The 22,500-nt window shown below is 43.0% G+C and overlaps 1 protein-coding gene across 1 annotated transcript in view; it reads right to left on the bottom strand.

Moving 5' to 3' along the window:
• The window catches only part of atp2a3 (ATPase sarcoplasmic/endoplasmic reticulum Ca2+ transporting 3), a 66,098-nt gene that overhangs the window by 22,506 nt on the left and 21,092 nt on the right, over window positions 1-22,500 (bottom strand). Inside the window, exons 4-8 of the mRNA XM_060863321.1 lie at window positions 13,682-13,786; window positions 12,727-12,865; window positions 5,727-5,807; window positions 5,531-5,616; window positions 4,271-4,735 (exon numbers count right to left, since the gene is read on the bottom strand). Of these exons, the coding sequence (XP_060719304.1) occupies window positions 4,271-4,735; window positions 5,531-5,616; window positions 5,727-5,807; window positions 12,727-12,865; window positions 13,682-13,786 (876 nt within the window). The remainder of the gene's footprint in view (window positions 1-4,270; window positions 4,736-5,530; window positions 5,617-5,726; window positions 5,808-12,726; window positions 12,866-13,681; window positions 13,787-22,500) is intronic.

Below are 22,500 nucleotides of genomic sequence, written 5' to 3'. Positions count from 1 at the left end.
GAAACCCAGCCTTAGATAAAGATGAGGTTTTAAAAAGAAACGAGGTTAGTCAGTGTGTTTAAAACACTGCTGTGCACGAAACGCTTGACGTTTCCCGACTTGATGTGGAAACCTGGTGGAAAGAGATGTTTTAGCTTTGACGTGAGAGCTAATGGATTTTGCTTTTAATCCTTCAGCTGGACATCAGATGTGTGTGCAAACACAAGCCTGTGCCAAGTATAAACCAAGCGATTCTGACTATTAGAAAGCGGTGACAGTGGAGACTCCTTCTCTCTCACTCACTCACTCATTTTCTACCGCTTATCCGAACTACCTCGGGTCACGGGGAGCCTGTGCCTATCTCAGGCGTCATCGGGCATCAAGGCAGGATACACCCTGGACAGAGTGCCAACCCATTGCAGGGCACACACACACACACTCTCATTCACTCACGCACTCACACACTACGGACAATTTTCCAGAGATGCCAATCAACCTACCATGCATGTCTTTGGACCGGGGGAGGAAACCGGAGTACCCGGAGGAAACCCCCGAGGCACGGGGAGAACATGCAAACTCCACACACACAAGGCGGAGGCAGGAATCAAACACTAAGTCACCGTGCCCCGCCTGAGACTCCTTCTATAATTGTTATATATAAACATTCACTTATACACAGCGTCCCAAATATCAACAGTCTTTGATTGTTCTCCCTACCGGTCCGTGCCGACCTCTACGAACAATAACGTGTTAGAATTAGACGCATTAATATAACCTTTAATGTGACTTCAGTTACAGCTGCTGTTCTACCAACCAATCAGGAGAAAGGGCACTGTGGTAGAAATGTCTGTCTACTGGACTTTCTGTAAAACTAAGTTAGCTTGCATGACAACACACATGCGTACGATGCTACGACGAGCGAGACGGAGGAGCAGGACATGAGAAGAGGGAAGATAAACAAAGTACGATCATCACCCGCAATACTAACCCCAGCTTCCTGGAAACTATTAGTGCGACTGATTTCACAACGGTGCTATAAATGATACAGCGGTTACGACACTGCACAGAGGAGTCGTCTCGTACGACTAAAAAAAAAAGAACAGAGCAACGCTTTAATTTCCTCATTAGATAATCATTTACAAAAACTAAGTACGTATCAAGTGTGACCATCATCTTATTTTTGTAATAAGGGCATGTAAAAGTGCACTGAACTACATATTACTGTATGCAATACTAATAAATGTCTTCTTTAAAAACAGACAAACTCATGAACTGCTGCTTGTACTACATGTGCTGAATGACTGTGTGTGTGTGTGTGTGTGTGTGTGTGCGCGCCCTGTGTGTGCGCGCCTGTGTGTGTATGTGTGTGTGTCTGTGTGTGCGTGCCCTGTGTGTGCGCCTATGTGTGTATGCCAGTGTGTGTGTGTACTTTATGTGTGTGTGTCTGTGTGTGCACGCCCTGTGTTTGTGTGCCTGTGTGTATGCTCGTTTGTGTGTGTGTGTCTGAACTGTATATGCGCGCCCTGTGTGTGTGTATGCGTGCCTGTGTTTGTGCGTATGCTTGTTTGTGTATGCGTGTGTGCCTGTGTGCGTCTGTATGTGTGTGTTTGTGTGTGTGTCTGTGTGCATCTGTGTGTACATGTGTGTGCCTGTGTGTGTGTGTGTACTACAATAAATGTGATCACCAGGCAGGTCAGTGTTTGAGAGATAGGTTGTCTCCGTATCACAGCGATCCCGAGGTTGAGTAAATATTTGCAGCTTTGACTCTGGACTCCTGACGGAAGGATCTCAAGAACGCAGGAGATTAAACAAGTTTATCACACTGGGAACTCCCTGCTTATAACCAGACAGCAAAGCCGTACACACACACACACACACACACACCTCAGGGCATTACAGCAAGCAGACGGCATTCCCTCATGCATGAATAAGCACAATGCATGAACACACCTGCATCTCTCTTTCTCTCTCTCTCTCTCTCTCTCTCTCTCACACACACACACACACCTTTTTTCCATAACAGAAAAGAAAGAAAAGCAGCAAGCTGAAAAGGCTACTCTGAAGTGAGCATTCATGCAGCTGGAAACTGTGACACGGCACAACGCGACAGAAAAGAAATAAATAAATAAAATTCAATCACAGTTTTCCAATTGAAATCCTAAAGGTCACATAAGTTAGGAGTGACATGATTGTGTGTGTGTGTGTGGGGGCCTGATAAATGAGGGGAAAAGGAGGGGCAAAGGAAAGAAGACAAAGCCCTCATTCTCACAACTTTCTCACTATTCAGCCTTTCAGATAAAATTACAAACATAAAAGAAAGAAAAACGATTCCTTCTTAGCTTTAACTCTATAAATCTTGACCTGTTCACGTTAACCAAGCTGCAGAGTATCACTGAGAAACCCTCCGTTCCACTTCCTCTGTATGCATAAGCTATACTTTGTGTAATTGTTCCTGCTTGACTGGAAGTGCTATTGATTTGAGGTTACTGGCTGTGAGTCCGATGGGGAGTTTTTGTGTTTGCAAAATGCATATAATGCGATGCTTCTTTGAGCTTCGATCCAAACACTGATAGTTTCTCTTCTAGCCAGTTGCAGAAGGAAAAGTAATGCTTTGTGCTTGTTTAATCACCTGATCATTAGATGGCTCAAAGTGGGCTGTTTACACCTGTCAATTATCTAACGTTATGAGCGCATTGTGGCACAGGCGTGTTCACATTAGACACACAGAGAGCACATTTTAAACGTCCCAGTCTGCTGTCATTAGGGTACATTTGTGTAACCTTAAAAAGGGTTTAATGTTGAGAATGTTTGGTGTTTAATTCCTTTTATGGAAGCATCTAACAAGTATATTGGTAGGTGAGGAGCCTAATGATTACTTTTGGCTTCATTCAATCGATTAATTTATAAATATAAATACCAGTAATTATTTCTTCCCAGGATTTTAATAAGTCAATACTTCTAGAGAACATTTAATTGCTTTGTGTTTTAGTGCAAAGTGAATCATTTTGGGGGTCATTAAGGAATCGACTCATTCGGGAACCGACTCATTCGGGAATCATTCGAGAATCGACTTATTAGAGAATCGTCTCATTAGGGAATCGACCCATTAGGGAATCGACCCATTAGGGAATCGACCCATTAGGGAATCGACCCATTAGGGAATCGACCCCCAGCACCTTTGATATGAAACGGAACCTTGATGACTGGACACACAAGTCACATCCCAAACAATGTACTACACACTATGTATTTTACCATCAATTTAAGAAGTTTAGGGCCCTCTAAAAAGGAACCTTTATTTATTTATTTTTTCCTCACCAACCAGAAGGACACATTGTTTGGGGAAAGTGATAGCTCAGTGGTTAAGGCGTCCTTAACCCACAATTGCTCAGTTGCTTAAAAAAAGTAATGCAAGTCGCTCTGGATAAGGACGTGTGCCAAATGCTGTAAATGGGTCAATTTAAAATGTGTAAGATTTCCTGTATACCTGGAAGCCCCGCCCCTTTTCCACTAAGCAAAGCTTTTAACGGCGAGTGCATAAAGTGGCCAACGTTCCACATTTCTTGTATGTGCGTCATCCAAATATGTGCACTTGCTCTTGTGAGAATTGCGCACAGAACAGAGTAGTATCCGATTTGGGATACACCTTTAATTAAAAGCAACATCTTCGTAACCTTGCTGATCAATAAGAAAGGTTTGTGGATTACTTGTTGCAACCCTAGACCTGTCCGTTAGGATTGTTCTTTGTCTTTTCTATATCTCTTGATACAAGTTTTTTTCTTTACAAACACAAGACCACAGATATTGTGGACGCTGAACACTGTGAGTGTTGCATCACCCAGGTGTACACACAGCGTCTCACCGACACTGGCAATGAGTCAAAGCCCATGAAGCCAGGTTGGGTGTTGCCAGGTCTGTAAGAGCAACCTGTCAGTGCTCCAAAAATAACAAGAGTGCTGATAGAAACACAACTGAGAGCAGGAGGAGAGGTCTTAGAGGTGGAATGTCAAACTAAAACAAAAACGGCAGCTTGGCCAGCATGGACTGTATGAAGGTGAAATTGGGAAGGACAGTGTGAAAGAAACGGGTCTAAAAATAGAGCTACCGATTAAAGGCGAAAATTGTATTTTCAGAAAAATGTTTGAAGCTGCTTAAAGAAAAAAAGAATAAAAGTTATTCCTCTTCATGTGGTTTAGCTTTGTTTCCTGAGCTGAACGCTTTCCTTCACTGTTTATTTCTGAAAAGCAGACAGTGCTTGTTAACCTCATGAGGAAGTCTTACAATAACTCACCCTGCACACAGACATCTGATTGGTCGTAAGCGTTCCTGTCTTGTCAGAGCAGATGACTGACGTGCAGCCCAAAGTCTCCACAGAGGGCAGAGAGCGCACGATGGCGTTCTTCTTGGCCATGCGGCGTGTTCCCAGAGCCAGGCAGGTGGTGATGACGGCAGGAAGACCCTCGGGGATGGCGGCGACGGCCAGGGCCACAGCGATCTTGAAGTAGTAGATGGCGCCGCGGAACCAGGAGCCGCCGTGCACGGGGTCGCTGAAGTGGCCGATGTTGATGAGCCAAACCGCGATGCAGATGAGCGAGATGACTTTGGAGAGCTGCTGGCTGAACTCGTCCAGCTTCTGCTGCAGCGGTGTCCTCTCTTGCTCCGTGCTCGCCATCTGGTTACGGATCTTGCCGATCTCTGTGGCGACGCCGGTGCAGACCACGACGCCAATGGCTCGGCCTGAAGCGATGTTGGTGCCCTAAACAAAAACATACGCAGATGCACGAACAGTATCAGAGCCCGTACTTTTTTTTTTTTTTTTCCACACAGACACTCTCTCCTGGCTGCCTTTATAAGTCGGTAGGGAAATGGCAGCCGTTTCAAACGATTCGTACACTCATTTCACTTAATGCAGCTTGGAAACTTCATTGGCCATAATGGCGTTAGACGTTTTTTCCTCAGTGGACCACATTTATTAAAAGGGATGATGTGTTGGAAAATGCATAAAAGCCTACTCTAAAAAGCTTATACCACAAGTGCAATTTGCTAAACTAAACAGAGGCGGACTCAAAGTGATTCTGTGGCTTCAAGTGATTAAAGCGCTTCGAAGGTGTGCCCTCGAGTATAAATAATCCAAACAGAATGAAAGTGAACTGAGGATGGAAAAATGTGGTCCTGGGTCAAAGCCTGTGACAGGACCGGCGTACAGGGAGCAAGAAGGAACACTTAAGTCTTGTATTTATAGGACATCCTAATGCTTTTTTCTTTTTTTTCCTTTTTTATTTCAAACAGAAATAAGATGAGGAAAAAAGATGGAAAGAGAATGACTTTTAAAATACAGTTGTATTCCACAAGACATACAGGGTATTACAGGGGGAAAAAAAAAATCAGTATCTTAGATCTCACTTTAAAAAAAGTGCTGACTTTTTTTTTTTAATTACTTCAAAAAATATATAAATAGACTAACTATGGGAAAAAAATCAGAAAATCCAGGAAATATCTAATTTACTGCATACAGGCACACATTCACATGCGACAGGAAGGAAGTGCTTACGGAAAACAACATGTTCTTCTTGTCTTGATTAACCGCTCGTGGATCAGGAACTGGGTCAGTGTGTTTGATAACAGATACAGACTCGCCTGTTAAACACACACACACACAGAACATCAGTTTAACAAATAACCAAATGACAAATAATACAATCCTGGGTCATATAGAAGAGGTGTTATTCTTTTTTCTAGCGCTCTACCTGTGAGGATGGACTGGTCCACTCGGAGAGTAGTGGATTTTATAGAGACGATTCGGATATCAGCAGGCACCTGGTCTCCAACTGGAAAAAATAATATACGTATATATATATACACAGTACAGTACATTCATCAGAGGGGAGATCCTTCTTAGGAGTTACTATTCTGTTTAGAAAAAAGAATTCAGAGCTGTTTAATGGTATATCTAAAGATTAATGGGTGAAGATTCAATACACAACGATGCTAAATTAAAAATAATCTCGCCAATGTCTTGCCCAGATTTTCAGACCTCCCGGATCTATAGCTACGGTGACTCGTAGTGTATATAAAATGGCTGACACGAGGCCCATCCAAGCAATTAATCAGCAGCGGGAGAAGAGGTCGTTTGTTAGGTAGAAACATTGCTATATGGCTGGTGTGAACAACACAGTACGGGTCCAGAGAATAAACAACACTCCAGACGTGTAATAACGTAGTCGGCCCTGGCTTTTCGATTCCTGAGCTGATGTGAACGCAAGGCGCATTATAGGATCGATGAAAAAATTGAGTGCTACATCAAGAGGGGAAAAAGCAGCTTTACTTTTCAAGTGAGAAAAGACTAGAGATAAAGATAATCAACAGTGCTGTCTGGGAACAAACTCAGTCGATATCTTTTCCAGCTAGACCTTCACTAACACATGGAATTAAAAAGTCTATAAGCTTCAGAAAACTAACTCCGACCTCCCTGGTCTACGTCTGTAAAGTGTATCCTAGCATGATTATCGACTAGGGCTAGGTTCTCTTTTTTTTTTTTTTTTTTTGCAGAATTCTGTCAAGATAAGCCTCTTATCTCACATCCTGCTTCAGCACCCGTCCGGTAACAAGTTTTCTATGTTTAATCCCTTAGCGGAATCCGTAAGCAGCAAATTAATCTCGTGATAACCTTCTTTGACAGTTAGCGTGCTGAAAGCGTTTTCTCTGATATATTTGGAAACATATTAATGATGCGTTGCCTTGTGACTAGGCATGTCAAGAGCATACTCGTTAAGTCTTCAGATCTTGTGCTGTCGCTGGGTCGGGCCCAAAGATGCTACTGATGCTTGGTTAGAAACAGTGCGCACGAAATCGTACAACCGTGAACTGAGCCGCGCGACGGCGCAGGCCTGGGTGAGGTTTTCTGTACAAATGTACAAATAATGTGATGAATTAAGAATTCATGCATCGTCTATTCAAAGGAGAAAGTTGTGGTTCCTGGTGCTCAGGAGGATGGGAAGACCCGACTGCCCCTGAAGCAAGAGTAGAGAAAGAATGAAAACATTTGGATGAAAGAAGTGACTTGAATGCCAGCTCTTCGGCGAGACACAGCTCAACACGCCTGACTCGACCTCTTCTCCCACTCGATACATCTCACTCCTACTTATAATGCTCCATGTCAAAGTCTTGTGTAATGCCACCGTTACACAAACCGCCCCTTCTCTTCGAATGATACCTCACCCACATACGTCCATCACCCATCCTCAGTCCTGCTGCAATGTGTTTCGGGATGCATTTGGAGGCTGGTCTGGGGGTGGGTGCAGTGAGCAGAATGGTAGAATGACAACCCAAGTCCATCCCTCAACTAATTTCCCACCTTCTCTCAATCATGCCAGTCTCTGTAAATGTCTTCTTTAACTCACGTTATTCTATCTTGCCACAATTTCATTTTTTCAAATGCCCTGGCCTTCCTCCCACCAGCCTGCCAGCCATCACGAATGGCTTCCGATCCCATTTAAATGCTAATGTGGCCAGCTCCAGATAGACGGCATTTGCTTCAGGTTAGAACAATAGTGAGTGAGAGAGTGAGCACAGCCATTATGCCAAAACATTTAAAAGTTTATTGCAAACACATAATGTCAAAGGCAGAGCCTGAGAAATGTGTAGACTTCCATACAGACAAAACAGACAGACAGATAGATGCTTTTCTGCTCACCGTAGTCCTAAAGTGTGGTTAACTGAGTCACTGTAGCCTTCATGTCAGCTCAAACCAGTATCACCTTACCAGAACTACCACTCACTAGATGTTAAGTGCAGTAACATTCTGTACAGGTTCCCATGTATCCATCTATCTAGCCGTCCGTCCATTTATCTTTCCATCAAACCATCCATCCATCCATCCATCCATCCATCTCTCTGATCAGGTGAACACATGAACAATTCTAAAGGTTACAATCGGACCATCTGAACCTCTGTGTACACCTTGACTTTCTATGAGCTTGTTTCCTAAAATAACAAATAAAAAAACGATCTTCAAGTTTTTCTTAAAGCATTTAGTGGCATATTTGCCATCATGTGTGGCTGGGTATCTGTAGTGTCAGTCAAATGGCCTCTCTGTATGAAAGTAAACGGTTCTTGCTCACACATGGTGACAGGAAGGACCTGGTGGTCAGTTAGACAGCTGTTGTCCTGTTAAACTACATTCATCTACACACACACAAACACACACACACACACACACACTCAGAGACTTTCATTCAATCTGATGAAGAGTAACCGAAACACTGAAACGCTAATAAAAGGAGTGCAAAAAAATAAAATTAAATAATACTTCTCCCAGCTTTCCGTGTCTGCTGGACTGACAGAAATCTCCCAGCGGCTTCTTGGGGCCCGTAATGGACAAGTTTTCCGTGTGTGAAAGAACCAGAGGAAAGTTCCACTCAGGACTTCCACCGTTACCCCAAAGCAAGGGCCAGCTGGAAATTAATGTGCAAATTGATTTATATGTTTTCTAACTTGCGCTTTTCAAAAATAGCCATGGCGGTTTCCAGTACCCCCTGCTTAGACGGAGACCAGCGTGTGCCAAAGGTTCCGTTGAAAGTTGCGAATGCCTGCAAATGATCCTGACCAGGAACGCGGGAGGTGGGCAACAGACAAATCAGACAAACTTACATGTGCATGTGTGGCTTCATTTTTTCCACCCGGTTGCCATTTGTTTTGCCATCCTATTCCCCTTTTTTGTTTTAGTAACCGATTTGCATGTGCCGCCTTTTGGAACTCCCAAAGGTTCTTTTCCACATCCATTTTTCATTCTAATTCTCTGTTTTTGGACTCCCTGGGATGCAAAATATGGTATTCTTCACAGTTGCTTTTGTGCTAGGTTAGTGACTGTACATTAGTTGTTGTTTTTTTAATCTGTGCCTAGCAACAAGATTATGTCAGGATTTGATAAAGAGACAGAGGCATTTAAGCAGACAGTTCTGACAGCACCTTCATCTCTGCTAGCTCCCATACAGCTCTGAAAAATCCTCAAACCCCCACCCCAAACACACACACGTGCACGAACACTAGCACACACTTTCTTAGTCTTCTAAGAACCTTCCATTGTCAGATATCTCTCATTCTCATCTCATCTTCTACCGCTTATCCGAACTACCTCGGGTCACGGGGAGCCTGTGCCTATCTCAGGCGTCATCGGGCATCAAGGCAGGATACACCCTGGACAGAGTGCCAACCCATTGTAGGGCACACACACACACTCATTCACTCACGCACGCACACACTAGGGACAATTTTCCAGAGATGCCGATCACCGGGGGAGGAAACCGGAATACCCGGAGGAAACCCCCGAGGCACGGGGAGAACATGCAAACTCCACACACACAAGGTGGAGGCGGGAATCGAACCCCCAACCCTGGAGGTGTGAGGCGAACGTGCTAACCACTAAGCCACCGTGCCCCCCTCCATTGACAGATATCAATGTAGCTACTGTAATTGCAGATATTATGCAATACCTATATCCTTACCTACCTACCTACTTACAGCTAACCTTAAACTCCACTGGTTTAAAGACCACTGCATTAATAAATAAGCAATAAATGCTTTTTTAATTTTTATTTTTTATTGACTTTGCTTGTCCCGAAAAGGTCAAAACATATTCCAATAACTAATGTTCTTAATATCCAGTTAAATGCCATATGAATTACAGCTGAATGATTTCCTAGACAGCTTGGTTGTGATGTGTGCACGACACCGACTTTTGCTGTGTTAATTGACCTGATATACACTCGATGGCTCTGAAGTGGTGTGAAGGGATGTGGCACCCAGAGTTAAGGTTAACGTGTAAACCAAGATTTCTTTCAATCTGCTGTGAACGAAGGGTTTCCTCATACATGAGCTCAAAGGTGCCCACGACTGGCCGGTGTATCTGACCATCAAGATCGAGTATGTAATCCCTCCCAAGCTGAGAGCACAGCCAGTTTTGCTCCCAGGCACATATGGCTTTGGCATCAGTGGGATTTAAACCAGCAATCTCCCAGTTTGAAGGTTCATGTGAAAGGCATTTCCTTTATCCAGCTGCTGTATTCGTATGTTTAATCACAAAGCCTCACCGCGCTACGAGTCATAGCATAAAAGGAAGAAGGTGGTCTTTATTGTCAGTTGGAGTAGAGAGGGTTACGGACCTTAATCAAGGGCCTCTGTCAACTTGAGCCTTAACCATTCATTGCCTACTAGACTCCTGGAACCCACTGCTCACTGAACCCTTGTGTTTTACCATCTTCAGGATTACTGAAGAAGAAGGCACACATGGCAAGTCCATTTGCTTGAACATTCCAACACCAGACTGCAGTATATGATGCAGAACGAAACTGGACACAAAGCAAGCATGTGGATTTGTCCCACAAACATCTGGGTCAAAAGGGATGAAAAAGTTGCAGAACCCTTGAGGTTGGTGTGACAAGCCTTTGGGGCATCAGTACTGAGTGTGTGTGTGGGAGTACAGCCTACGGAATGCATACTAGTCTCGGCAGGGACTTGAGGACAAAGAACAGCTTGTTTCCACCCCACCAGGACAGGTAACATAATCCATTCTCACTTTCTCTCCCTCACCACTTATTCCATCATTGCTTCATTCTCTGCCATTAGCTGTGTTTCTTGTGTCTCTCACCTTCCCGGTCTCTCTCTCTCTCATCAGTCTGTCTCGGATGTCGCATTAGTATCCTAACTCACCCTCTCCCTGCCTTTTATTTTCCCCTACGCATGCATTCATTCCACCCACCTCACCCTTGGTGCTCCTGTTTTATGTCTGATTCTCAATCACAGGAAGAGCAGTAAGGTTTAGAGAAGCATTAACACTAAATATTGTGTCAGTGTAAGCATTAGTTACAGCTTCACTGGCACACATTGAGTTAGAAAATGCATGGAATCTGTCATAAGGTCCCTTTTTACTGACTAATAGGTAAATATCATAATCGCCATCATAATCATCGAAGTGAGTCGACAGCATTTGGTAGAAACACAATCAAGACTGTTGAGCACTGTACAAAATATCACTACTGATACTCTACATCAAAGATTCCCAACTATAGTCCTGGAGGACACTTGAAGTTACAAGCATCGGACTGTAGCTTTACATGATAGGATGCAATAATCTTCCATCCATTCATCCATCCATCCATCCATCCATCGTACTTTAACACCCGTACACCTGTTTATTGTTACAGTTGTCCAATCAGCCAATCACGTGGCAGTGGCACAAAGCATTCAACCATCCGTTAGTCCAAACTTTAGAGAGTGTTATGGATAATCAAAGAAGATGGAATTAATTTTTTTATTTTATTTAAACCAGCCTGTCAGGCACCAACACTCGTGCCATGATTACAGCCACAGAAATCATATTTTCCCCCATTCTGGTGCTTGATGTGCACTGAAGCACTTGATCTGTATCTGTATGACGTTTATCCATTTTGCCGCTGCCACATGATTGGCTGACTGGAAGCTGTTCTTAATGCTAATGAAATTACAGATTGTTTGCATCACCACGAAAGAGTGACATCAACACCATGTTGTCAGGAGCTATACGTTTGCTTCTAATAATACGTCTAAACACAAACACCACGAGTTATCGAACTGAGAAGGTGGTGGTACACCATGACTTATCGAACATGGTAGTGGTACCTACAGAAACCTACTGCAACTCCTCTGCAAAACCTGAATGAAAACGTTTCCTGCTTAACTGATGCCTTTAGGTGAGACGCCCGACTGTCCCATTGTGTAATATAACCATCCTGTACATGGTGTCCATTCACTCAAAAGCACACTATTTTCTCTTGGCTTTTTTCCCCCAGCTCCATTCAGCAGGCGACTGTTGTTGCTATGAATGAGAGCCAGAAACCCTGCAGTCAGTCTCTCTCTCTGTCTCTCTCTGTCTCTCTCTCTCCCTCATCCTCATCCCCCTTCCGGAGGTTGGTTTCATTCTGTCTCCCCTGTTCTTTCGCTCCTCTCCTCTCCTCTCCCACGCAAACTGAACATCATTAGCAAGTCAGGATTACAGGAACACACACTAATTATTTAATGACAAGATCTAATATAAAGATCTAATAGTTAGTGTGTGTTGTGTCTGAATACATGGTTCTGTGACAAAATTGAGAGGAGAGAGAGAGAGAGAGAGAGAGAGAGAGAGAGAGAGAGAGAGAGAGAGAGAGAATTTAGAGAGGGAAAGGTATTTTTTCTGGAGCCTGGGTGGCAAACAGCTTGTGGCATCCAGGTGGTGCCACTGTGGTAGTTATTAGGAAGTGACCATATGGGAAAACAGTAGGGTGCAGGCTGGACTCCCCCCTCCCCTCCCCACCCACACCCACACAAAATATTAATATCTCTGTGAGGATCTCCTAGCACTGCCATATTAATCATTTCATTCATCGATTTTTCTTTCGGGAGAAACACTCTACAGAATCCCAAAAGGCTTCCATGGTTCTCAAAGGGGGCATCTGGGGAACCCCAGGGGTCTGTGAAGTACATCCAGGGCATATATATTCATGACGTTCAAATTTTCCAGGAAGCACAACCCGTTATGGATTATTGAATTTGTTTGCCTATAAATAACATCAATTCAAATGTAATGGCAATTCTAATGAAAATGCAAACAGATTTATTTGTAAAATAAAACTAAAATGCTGATGGGGGTCCAAATTATTGGTTTTCTTTTAAACTTAAAGGCGTTCTTGACTGTAAAATATCTGAGAACCTCTGCTGTAAATCGATGCTTACCTGCCACCTCCACAATGTCTCCTGGCACAATATCCCGAGCCTTGATTCTCTGCACAGCCTTGCGGTTCATGCGATACACTTTGCCCATCTCGGGCTCGTACTCTTTCAGAGCTTCGATGGCATTCTCCGCATTACGCTCCTGCAATGACACACACACACACACACACACATTAGGCCCAGCCTCAGGACGCTGAGCTACACCATCAACACATCTTGCAGTTCTGGCATAACATTTACATTTCACTCAACACCTCTCACAGCATTACTCATCTGCACTGTAAATACACGGCTAACAGGAGAACATGGAAGAATCTAGAATGTTATCTACACACTGCACCAATTCCGACAACAGACTGACTATATATGATATACAGCACAAAAGATTTTATTTTTATGATAAGCCTTAATGTAATATGACGTCATTTAGTGTATTCAAATACAGATTACCGTTCATGAATATTATATAGTTTATTATTATTATTGTTATTCGTTTGACCGAGCATGTCTCTGATTGGCTGGTGATGGGAGAACTATTCTGTACGACAAAGCTTCGGTTTTCAATCACCTCTATTTTACGACAGACCTGTAACGTTCGGTCGCTACTGAAATTCTACACTGTGTTCAGTTCAAACTAGTTGGTCTCTCTAGGTATGGTCCAAGATGGACTGTAAAGCTTGACTCAGATGTGGACCTGCAGCCTGTTGCACTAGCAGGACCTCATTTTTTTATTCTATCTCCATGATCAGATTTATGCTTTGTGAAACAAACGGCATCTCTGTGCTACAAAACGGCGCGCGGTTCCGTTGTACGCCGACTTTTCGACTTGCAGACCTTATTTATTAGGTCATTTTCTTTTGTGCTGCAGTTTGTTACAAACACACAGACTCAATTATTCATCCTCACACACACACACACAAACACAAACACACACACAAACACACACACACAAACACACCTGCCAAACTCCAATGACCGCATTGGCAACCAGGATGAGCAGGATGACTACAGGCTCCACAAAAGCTGTAGTGGACTCCTCGCCTTCCTCAAACAGTGCCAGCACCTGAGAAAAATACAAAGCACAATCCATGTTTTTATCTCATACCTCATATTGCGATCTGACTTCATTCCGCAGGTCATCTGTTTGGTTTATCGCACTGCAGATAAGCTCTCACGATGGGATGTGAAATGTTTATATTCATCCTTCCATTTCAAAGCCATACAATGTATTTGAATGTAAATAAAAAATACAAATAAAATAAAAACAATGAATGAATGACGATATTCCTTATCAAAAGAGGAGAGTGAGTGTGTGTGTGTGGGGGGGGAATAATGCATCACAATGAAGAATATGTTTGGTCATATAGGTCTGATAAGACATATCCAGAAATCTGTAACTTGGCAATAACTTACACACAGACAATACAAACAGAGAGAGAGAGAGAGAGAGAGAGAGAGAGAGAGAGAGAGAGAGAGAGAGAGAGAGAGAGAGAGAGAGAGACTGAGAGAGAGAGTGACAGAGAGAGAGAGAGACACACAGAGAGAGAGAGTGAGAGACAGAGAGAGAGAGAGAGAGAGTGAGAGAGAGTGACACAGACAGAGAGAGAGAGAGTGACAGACAGAGAGAGAGAGAGAGAGAGAGAGAGAGAGAGAGAGAGAGAGAGAGAGAGAGAGAGAGAGAGCGAGAGAGAGAGTCACAGACAGAGAGAGAGAGAGAGCGTGACAGATTGAGAGAGAGAGAGCGTGACAGATTGAGAGAGAGAGAGAGTGAGAGAGAGAGAGAGAGAGAGAGAGAGAGACAGACTGAGAGAGAGGGAGAGAGAGAGTGACAGATTGAGAGAGAGAGAGAGTGAGAGAGAGAGAGAGAGAGAGAGAGAGTGACACAGACTGAGAGAGAGAGGAAGAGAGAGAGAGAGAGAGAGAGAGAGAGAGAGAGAGACAGACTGAGAGAGAGGGAGAGAGAGAGTGACACAGAGAGAGAGAGAGAGAGAGAGAGAGAGAGAGAGACACAGAGAGTGACACACAGAGAGAGAGAGTGAGCGAGAGAGAGAGAGTGACACACAGAGAGAGAGAAAGTGAGAGAGAGGGAGAGAGAGAGTGACACAGAGAGAGAGAGAGAGTGAGAGAGTGACACAGACTGAGAGAGAGAGGGAGAGAGAGAGAGAGAGAGAGAGAGAGAGACACAAACTGAGAGAGAGGAAGAGAGAGAGTGACACAGAGAGAGAGAGAGAGTGACAGAGAGAGAGAGAGAGAGAGAGAGAGAGAGTGACACACAGAGAGAGAGAAAGTGAGAGAGAGTGAGAGAGTGACAGACTGAGAGAGAGAGAGAGAGAGAGAGAGAGAGAGAGAGAGAGAGAGAGAGAGAGAGTTTAACTATAATAATATGATGCAAAGCTACTGACGCAACATAAAATGCAACTTTAATGACATAATCTAAAGGTTAATTTGGATTCACAATAGTCATGGATTCAGAGATTCAGTTGAACGACATAATGTAAAGTTTAACTTCAATGATGTGCCGAGATTCGTTTTAATCTTACAAAATAAAGTGTTTTAAGAGATTAAAACCTAAAATGATGGATTCATTCATGGTCTTTATGATCCTAGAAGTGTATTATTATTTAACAGTGTATTATCTGCACTCTCAGGCACACATTACTAATTTAAAAAGAGCATCATGCCGCTGTCTCCTGCCACGGTATAAGTTCAGTACCAGTATCTCTGTATCAATGCCAAAGTTTGCCTGTATATATATATATATATATATATATATATATATATATATATATATATATATATATATATATATATATATATATTATTTTATACAGTTGCTCTGAAGGACTGATGTCCACACCTACAGCCATTATGCTTCCACTTCCTACTGAGCTACTATCAACACATGGTAGCCGTGGCCAGTGTACTCAGGTGCTGGGAGACGCAATAAAAGCCTGTTCATTTCACACCTCCACAAATACAGCACGCCTCCCAGCACAGGAAACAGGAAAAGCTGCCGTTTGCGAAAAGCCAGCTACGTCCCGACTGACTAGCGGAGGGTAAGAGTAGCTGTGAGGATATGCTCTAATAGGGGAAGTATGTACAAGGTTGAATTGCCACTTTGTAAGACCTGTTTAACTGTAGAGCAACGTACGAAGTGCCATGCACGAAGCTACGTGCGAGGGAAGAGTCTCACAACACTATGGTTAGTTCATTATGCACCTGTGGTTTATGGGGTCAAACCAAACTGCAGGATTTTTAAAGGAAGCAGCCTGAGCTCGGTGTGGTTCTTCAGATGAATGCTGTGAATGGTGTTGTGTTACGCTTCTGGAGATAGTGTTAGTAATGAAAAAAACACAAGTTTGGGCAGGGTGTCATGCACCTCTGTAATCCACCCACGCGGTGATGTGAGTGTGAAAATACTACACAATACATTCCGACTGTTCGTTCACTGGTCAAGTTCCTTAAAAGGATATAAGAGAGTAAAGAAAAACGGACGGGGGGAAAAAACTACAATGAGAGGAAACCACATGGGCCTTATTTATCAGGCTGGAGATTATTCATAAAACCTTCATACAAGCGTTTACAGGAGAAATAAATGACTGACAATCCCATAAACTCATTTTCAATTCAAATTTCTAGAAATAACAATAAAACTAGCAACATTTGCATGGATTTCTCCACTTTTATATATATAACGTACAAAGAATGTTATAAAAGAGTAACACCCCAACCCCAACCCCCCCCCCCCCCCCCTTTTCCACTGACGTTCAGATGTGATATTAAAGAAAAACCCAGCACAGAAATAGTAGAGACACCAAACATTGGACTCAAACTTGCAGTGCCGCTAGTCATATGACCTCTGCGGCGACTTACGGCAGAGACAGAGCACGGCAGCGTGCAGACGAGGACATCTCAAAGACCTGGACAGACTAAAGGACTAAAGCGCTGCTGCATCACTCTCTAAGTCAAGTGCTAAAAAAACAAATGGCAACACTACGGCATTTAGTAGTGTTAGTGTTACTTTTATTCGGAGCGGCTTGCATTTTTTTATCTCCTTTTTTTTTTACAGCTGAGCAACTGAGGGTTGAGGGCCTTGCTCGATGGTGGCAGCTTGGTAGAACTGGGATTCGAGCTCACGACCTTCCGATCATCAGTCCAACACCTTAAGCACTAAGCGATGTTAAAAAGTTTTTTTAAAACTTAACTTCTCTACAAGTGCAGCACAAGGTGTAATGATAAAGAGTGCAATGCAAATCCATTGGGGTGGATTTTTTCTTTTCTTTTAAGTTTCTTAGCTTTCTCAGTCCCAACCAATCCAATCAATTATATAGTCCTACATAAAAACCTTAAGGCTGTTGGAAGGCACACCAAAGAACCCAGAAGCTTTTAGTATTTTAACGTATTAACTGCGCTAACTTTCTAATGAATGAATTGTAGTTCATTATACAGTAGGAATGCAAACCATGATCTAGAAAACAATTGTGTTTTATTGTGAATAATATTTCAAGCTGAAATGATCACTGACTGAGTTTCATTCTAAGGAAAGGTGTGAATAATTCTCACTAATTATAGAATTTATCTGTAGCATTCAGCTGTGTCACTGTGCCTTCTTCTGAATGCTCGCTTTCTCTTTTCGTCTCATGCTCCTAATCGAAGTGTTTATCCACAGTGGAGTCAGAGCTCAGCCTCCCTGCACCATTTCATTACACGCTGCCTCAGAAGGTTCCAGAGATTTAACGCGGCTGTGAAATACGATGAGCGGCGGAGGGCGAGAGAAACGAAACGCGACGCACAACACCCCGTAATCACGAACGCACACTGTGCGTATAAAGAGTGGCTAGGAGGAAAAAACGAGACGGAGACAATGGGATGAAGCGGAGTGATAAAGACAATGAGATACAGACGGACCGTTTGTTAGAAGAATGTGTTAAGTAGTAAAGTAAAAGACTCATGGCCGACCGCAGTGCGTCATTCAGAAATACTACCAGCTCCTAATTCCCTTCAGAGTACAGTACAGTATGTGAAGGTTTATGCACAAGCTTCTGTACCGAATACTGATGCACTTGGTCCTGAAGCAGATATTAAAAGTATACACAAAGCCAAAGGAAACTTTTTCTAGCTTCTGCCCTGATACTGTAAATCCCCACGTCACGGCTAACATCTTTTACTGCGTCTATATTCCGCATTACCTGCACAGTCTCAGACATAAGCTCTTTGTACACTTTTGCTAAGACGACCGACGTCGGAATTGGATATTTCTGAGAGGACTACAAAAATACAGGGGTGACAATGGACACCCTGTTCTGGACACCCTGTTTTATTATTCCTACCACAACACATCTCATCTCAAAGACCTGGACAGACTAAAGGACTAAATCGCTGCTGCGTCACACGCCATTAACAGAATGGAAATCTTAGGCTACGTCTACACTAATCCGGATTCATTTGAAACGCGTTTTCGTTAAAACACACACTACATCTGGCGTATTTGTAAACTGACATTAATCTTTATCAAGGCTTTAAAAACAGAGAGTAAACAAAACAAATGCTGTAGAGTGTCGCCGGCCATCTTGTCTGAAATGGTCAAATGTCTGCGTCACATGACTACAATTGCGTCATCGTTTTCACCATCTAAAGTACATCGAGAAATCTCAGACTCTGAGGAAAACTCTGAAGAAAGCCGTAACATCCGTACGCCGAGTCGTCTGGGCCCGAGATCCTCTTAGACCAGCTGAGAGACAGTGGAAATATGTGCTGTGGTCAGATGATTCCAGCCTTATTTTCAGCTTGATTTTTGAGACAATTCCACGTCTCTGTGCCAAATAACAGTACGAACGTCCAGAGTGTTATCAGTGAAAGGTGTAACAGCAAACATCTGTCATGGTGTGGTTCGCATCAGGGTCTTGCATCTGTGTGAAGGTACCACTGACTGCTTGAGGTTTTTATGTGGGGATTTTAGGGAGAGAGATACAATGGCTTTTTTTTTCTTCTAGGAAATCCATAGTTCTTTAAGCAAGGCAGTTCCAGCATGGGTCTGTTGACACGTGTGTGTACATGACTGCAGACCAGATGTGCCGTCTCCTACTGAAAACGTATGCCGCATCGTGCACAGACAAAAGTCTTGTTCTGAGCAAACATGGCAAAAATTCAACCTGTAAAATATTTGAAACTAATTGCTGCGAGTTTCTCTCCTCGTTTCCTAAACAATTAAATGGAAACGTAATGCAACACGGTGCTAAAAGATGATTGTTTTTTAACTTAAATTCAACGCAAGAATTTTTCTTAAATTTTAAATTTTTATTCATTCATTCATCTTCTACCGCTTATCCGAACTACCTCGGGTCACAGGGATCTCAGGCGTCATCGGGCATCAAGGCAGGATACACCCTGGACGGAGTGACAACCCATCGCAGGGCACACACACACACACACACACACACTCTCATTCACTCATGCAATCACACACTAGGGACAATTTTCCAGAGATGCCAATCAACCTACCATGCATGTCTTTGGACCGGGGGAGGAAACCGGAGTACCCGGAGGCGGGTACAAGGCGGAGGCGGGAATCGAACCCCGACCCTGGAGGTGTGAGGCGAACGTGCTAACCACTAAGCCACTGTGTCCCCCTTTAAATTTTTACTTTAAATTTAAATTTTTCTTTTTGTACATTTGTCAGTTAAATAAAAAAAAGTTGTTAAAAAAATGAACAAATCTGCATTTTTGGGAAAATGGGGTTAAGGAGCATCAAAAGAAAATGAGAGGCTGAAAATCTGCTTTACAGTCACAACTCATGCAGCACTAGTCACGAGACCCATGAAGGGGTAGACAAAGTGTATGTTAGTTTAACTCAGTAAGTTGAGTTGCACTGTGTACCTTCCTGTAAAGACCTGGTGACTCACATTGGAGAAAAGTCTCATACACCTCCAGCCAGATTTCCAGTCTGGTGGAAACAAGAAGAAAAAAAAAAAGAAAAAAAAAGTTGCCACCACTTTGCCTTTCAAATGTAGGAAGTGAATCTATTGTTCAGGTGACCTTCAGTTCTACAGCGCGCTCTGCTCGGAGCAAGTCGTAATGTACGCTCTTAGTTTTACCTTTAAACCGATGCTTTGGCTTGGTGTCATCGGCCCACACTTTCACTGTTGTTGTTGGGTTTTCTTACTTTCTTTTATATACGATGGATGGATTGAATGAGATCATGGATAGAGAAAGAAAGAAAAAAAAATAGGGAGGTTTGGGTAAACCAGACATATGTTGTGGTGGTCCAAAAAAAAACCCCCCAAAAAAACTAGAAAATAGGACACAGTTAGTGCATAAGAAGCCATAAATGTGTGTCTTCAAAGTGTGCTTGAGGTAATTAGGACATTTTTATGTCCAAGGCTTGTAACATTCTAATGATCAAACGCACACTTCATGTACACCACCATCACAGTGATAGCTGTTGGATGAGCACCACTGAACTGGTCCGTATAACTTATAAGGCTCTGGGTTACAGATCAGATGGATGGAGGTGTAAAAGAAGAAGCAAACACGTTTTAAGAGACCGAGCATTTGGACTGCTCCTGTGTGCCGTTGCGCTTCATCACATCCGTGACCATATTCTGGGAAGAAAATAACACTGTGATGGTGTTTTTTTTAGAAACTAGTTTCTACTGGCTGTTGTTTTTGCAACATGCAAACCATCAGGACAGCAGAAATTTTAATATAATCAAAATGGCACACAAATGAGTCCGGCGAGCGAGCGAGTTCTCGGACTCTTTCCATCACGTGCACACGTTTGTAGAATGAGCTGGTGTATGAACATGCAAATGCACACACACACAGGTGCTTTAGTGAAATGCTCAGATGCCCGTGAGCCCCAGAGATGTCTGCATTTGACACGTTTACTGCAGCAGCACAGAGAGATTGATGGGAGTCTTGCGGTCTGTAGAACCGAAGCTGACTTTAAAAAGTTCACCCTGTTTAAGCCACGGCAGTAAAACCTTCTGTGTCACAACCGGGCGGCGTACAGCAGGGCACGACTGTGCACGTGCATCGTGATGTCATACAGTAATGCCAGAAACATGAGGACTACTTTCTTTTCGAAATTTCCAAAGTCAGATGGAAAGTTCATAAAAAAGTAAATTCATAAACCTGGATTAAAAAAACAGACCCCACTTCTGGGTTTAACAAGCCTGTGCTTTGGAAAAAGAGTGCAGTCAAGTTGGAGGCCAGAAGTGCAGCAGAAATTAACACGTGTAAAAACGAGCATGAGACCCAGGAATAGCAATTAGTCCTGAACTACTGAATAGAGGCAGAACTTTTAGCCTTTACACAACCGAGTTCAACTGTTTAATCAGTTTAACCCCCAAACACAGTGGTTTTGTTATGTAGTGGTTTTACGGCATCCTTCCATCTGTCCAAGCTTCATCTCAGGCTGTTCAACTTGTTAGACTCGGGGGACCAAAAAAAACCTGGAGATGTCATAGAGTAAAAGTAAATATTCTCTCCTTCCATCGTTCTATCTGCCCCTACTTCTCCTAAAATGGGGCATGTTTTGAAGACTACACTAAGAAATCTCCTTCAACCTTAAATGGATTCTCAGCACTCTGATATCGCTGCATGAAATAGCGAGACGTGTCCGATTAGTTACAGCTAAATAAAACGTATATAAAACGTGAACGGACGCAGAGTCGTCTCTAAAAGCCGTGTGCTCCGGGTTAGAGATGAGCATGATGGAAAACAGACAGACGTCGTATCCTCCGTCCGTCATTAATCCGTAAGGAGCCATCGTTCCATCCGTGCCCTGTTCTGTTGGCTCTGTTTCACACATTTATTATTTTTCCACACTTATTGCAGCCATTTATTTACTTTCTCTCATAACAGTGCAGTCTAAAATAAAGCACTGGAGCTGAAAATCTTATTTGTACTGTAGCTTGTACAAGGCTGCTGAGTGAAACACAGAGGGTACGAATAGCTCCGGGTTTAAGACATTGGGCGTCTGATTAGAAGGTTGTAAGGTAAATGTAAGGTATGAGGCTTTGCTGCTGAAACACTGATACGATTCAATTCAATTCAAATTTATTTGTATGGCGCTTTTTAAAAAATGGACATTGTCTCAAAGCAGCTTTACAGAACATAAGAAACATAATACAAAACTTTAATATTATACAAAGATTAATATCGTCGCTGTCGGGCGGAAACCTCGTATGTCCAAATTTGGTCAATTTCATATTTTTTCACATATCGATGCTATTGGTCAGTCCCCACGTGGGTCTGTTATTTTTACAAGTTATTAACCAATCTAAAGTCTTGAAAATAGCTTGAGCGCAAATCTCATAACTCCATTGGACACTTCAACTGTCCACCTCTTCTTCACTCCGCGGGAGAGATTCGCGGCATATTTCTCCTTAATAAGAGTCGCAACGAATCAACACGTCTTCTGAGGTAAATGTCTTCAAAACACTGTGCTCAAAGAAAAAAAGATCTTGACCCCCGCTAGTTCTGGTGCTCGTCTGAGGACAGGAATTTAGCGCAAGACAATCCACTGCAACGCGGACTAAACCCTGTGCACTGCAGATGAGGTACGGCGTTTTTTTCATTTCCTGAAAAATAACGGTTTTGGAGACACGAGGATTCCGCCTGACAGCGACGATATAATACAAAACAAAAATTCGAGATTAATATTTGACTTATATTTAAATGTGTTTGTATTTATCCCCAATGAACAAGCCTGAGGTGACTGAGGCGACTGTGGTGAGGAAAAACTCCCTTAGATGGAAGAAACCTCGAGAGGAA

This window comes from Tachysurus vachellii, chromosome 26 (genome assembly GCF_030014155.1).
Source record: "Tachysurus vachellii isolate PV-2020 chromosome 26, HZAU_Pvac_v1, whole genome shotgun sequence".
Taxonomy (NCBI): domain Eukaryota; kingdom Metazoa; phylum Chordata; class Actinopteri; order Siluriformes; family Bagridae; genus Tachysurus; species Tachysurus vachellii.
This window is presented reverse-complemented; position numbering and strand designations above follow the sequence as displayed.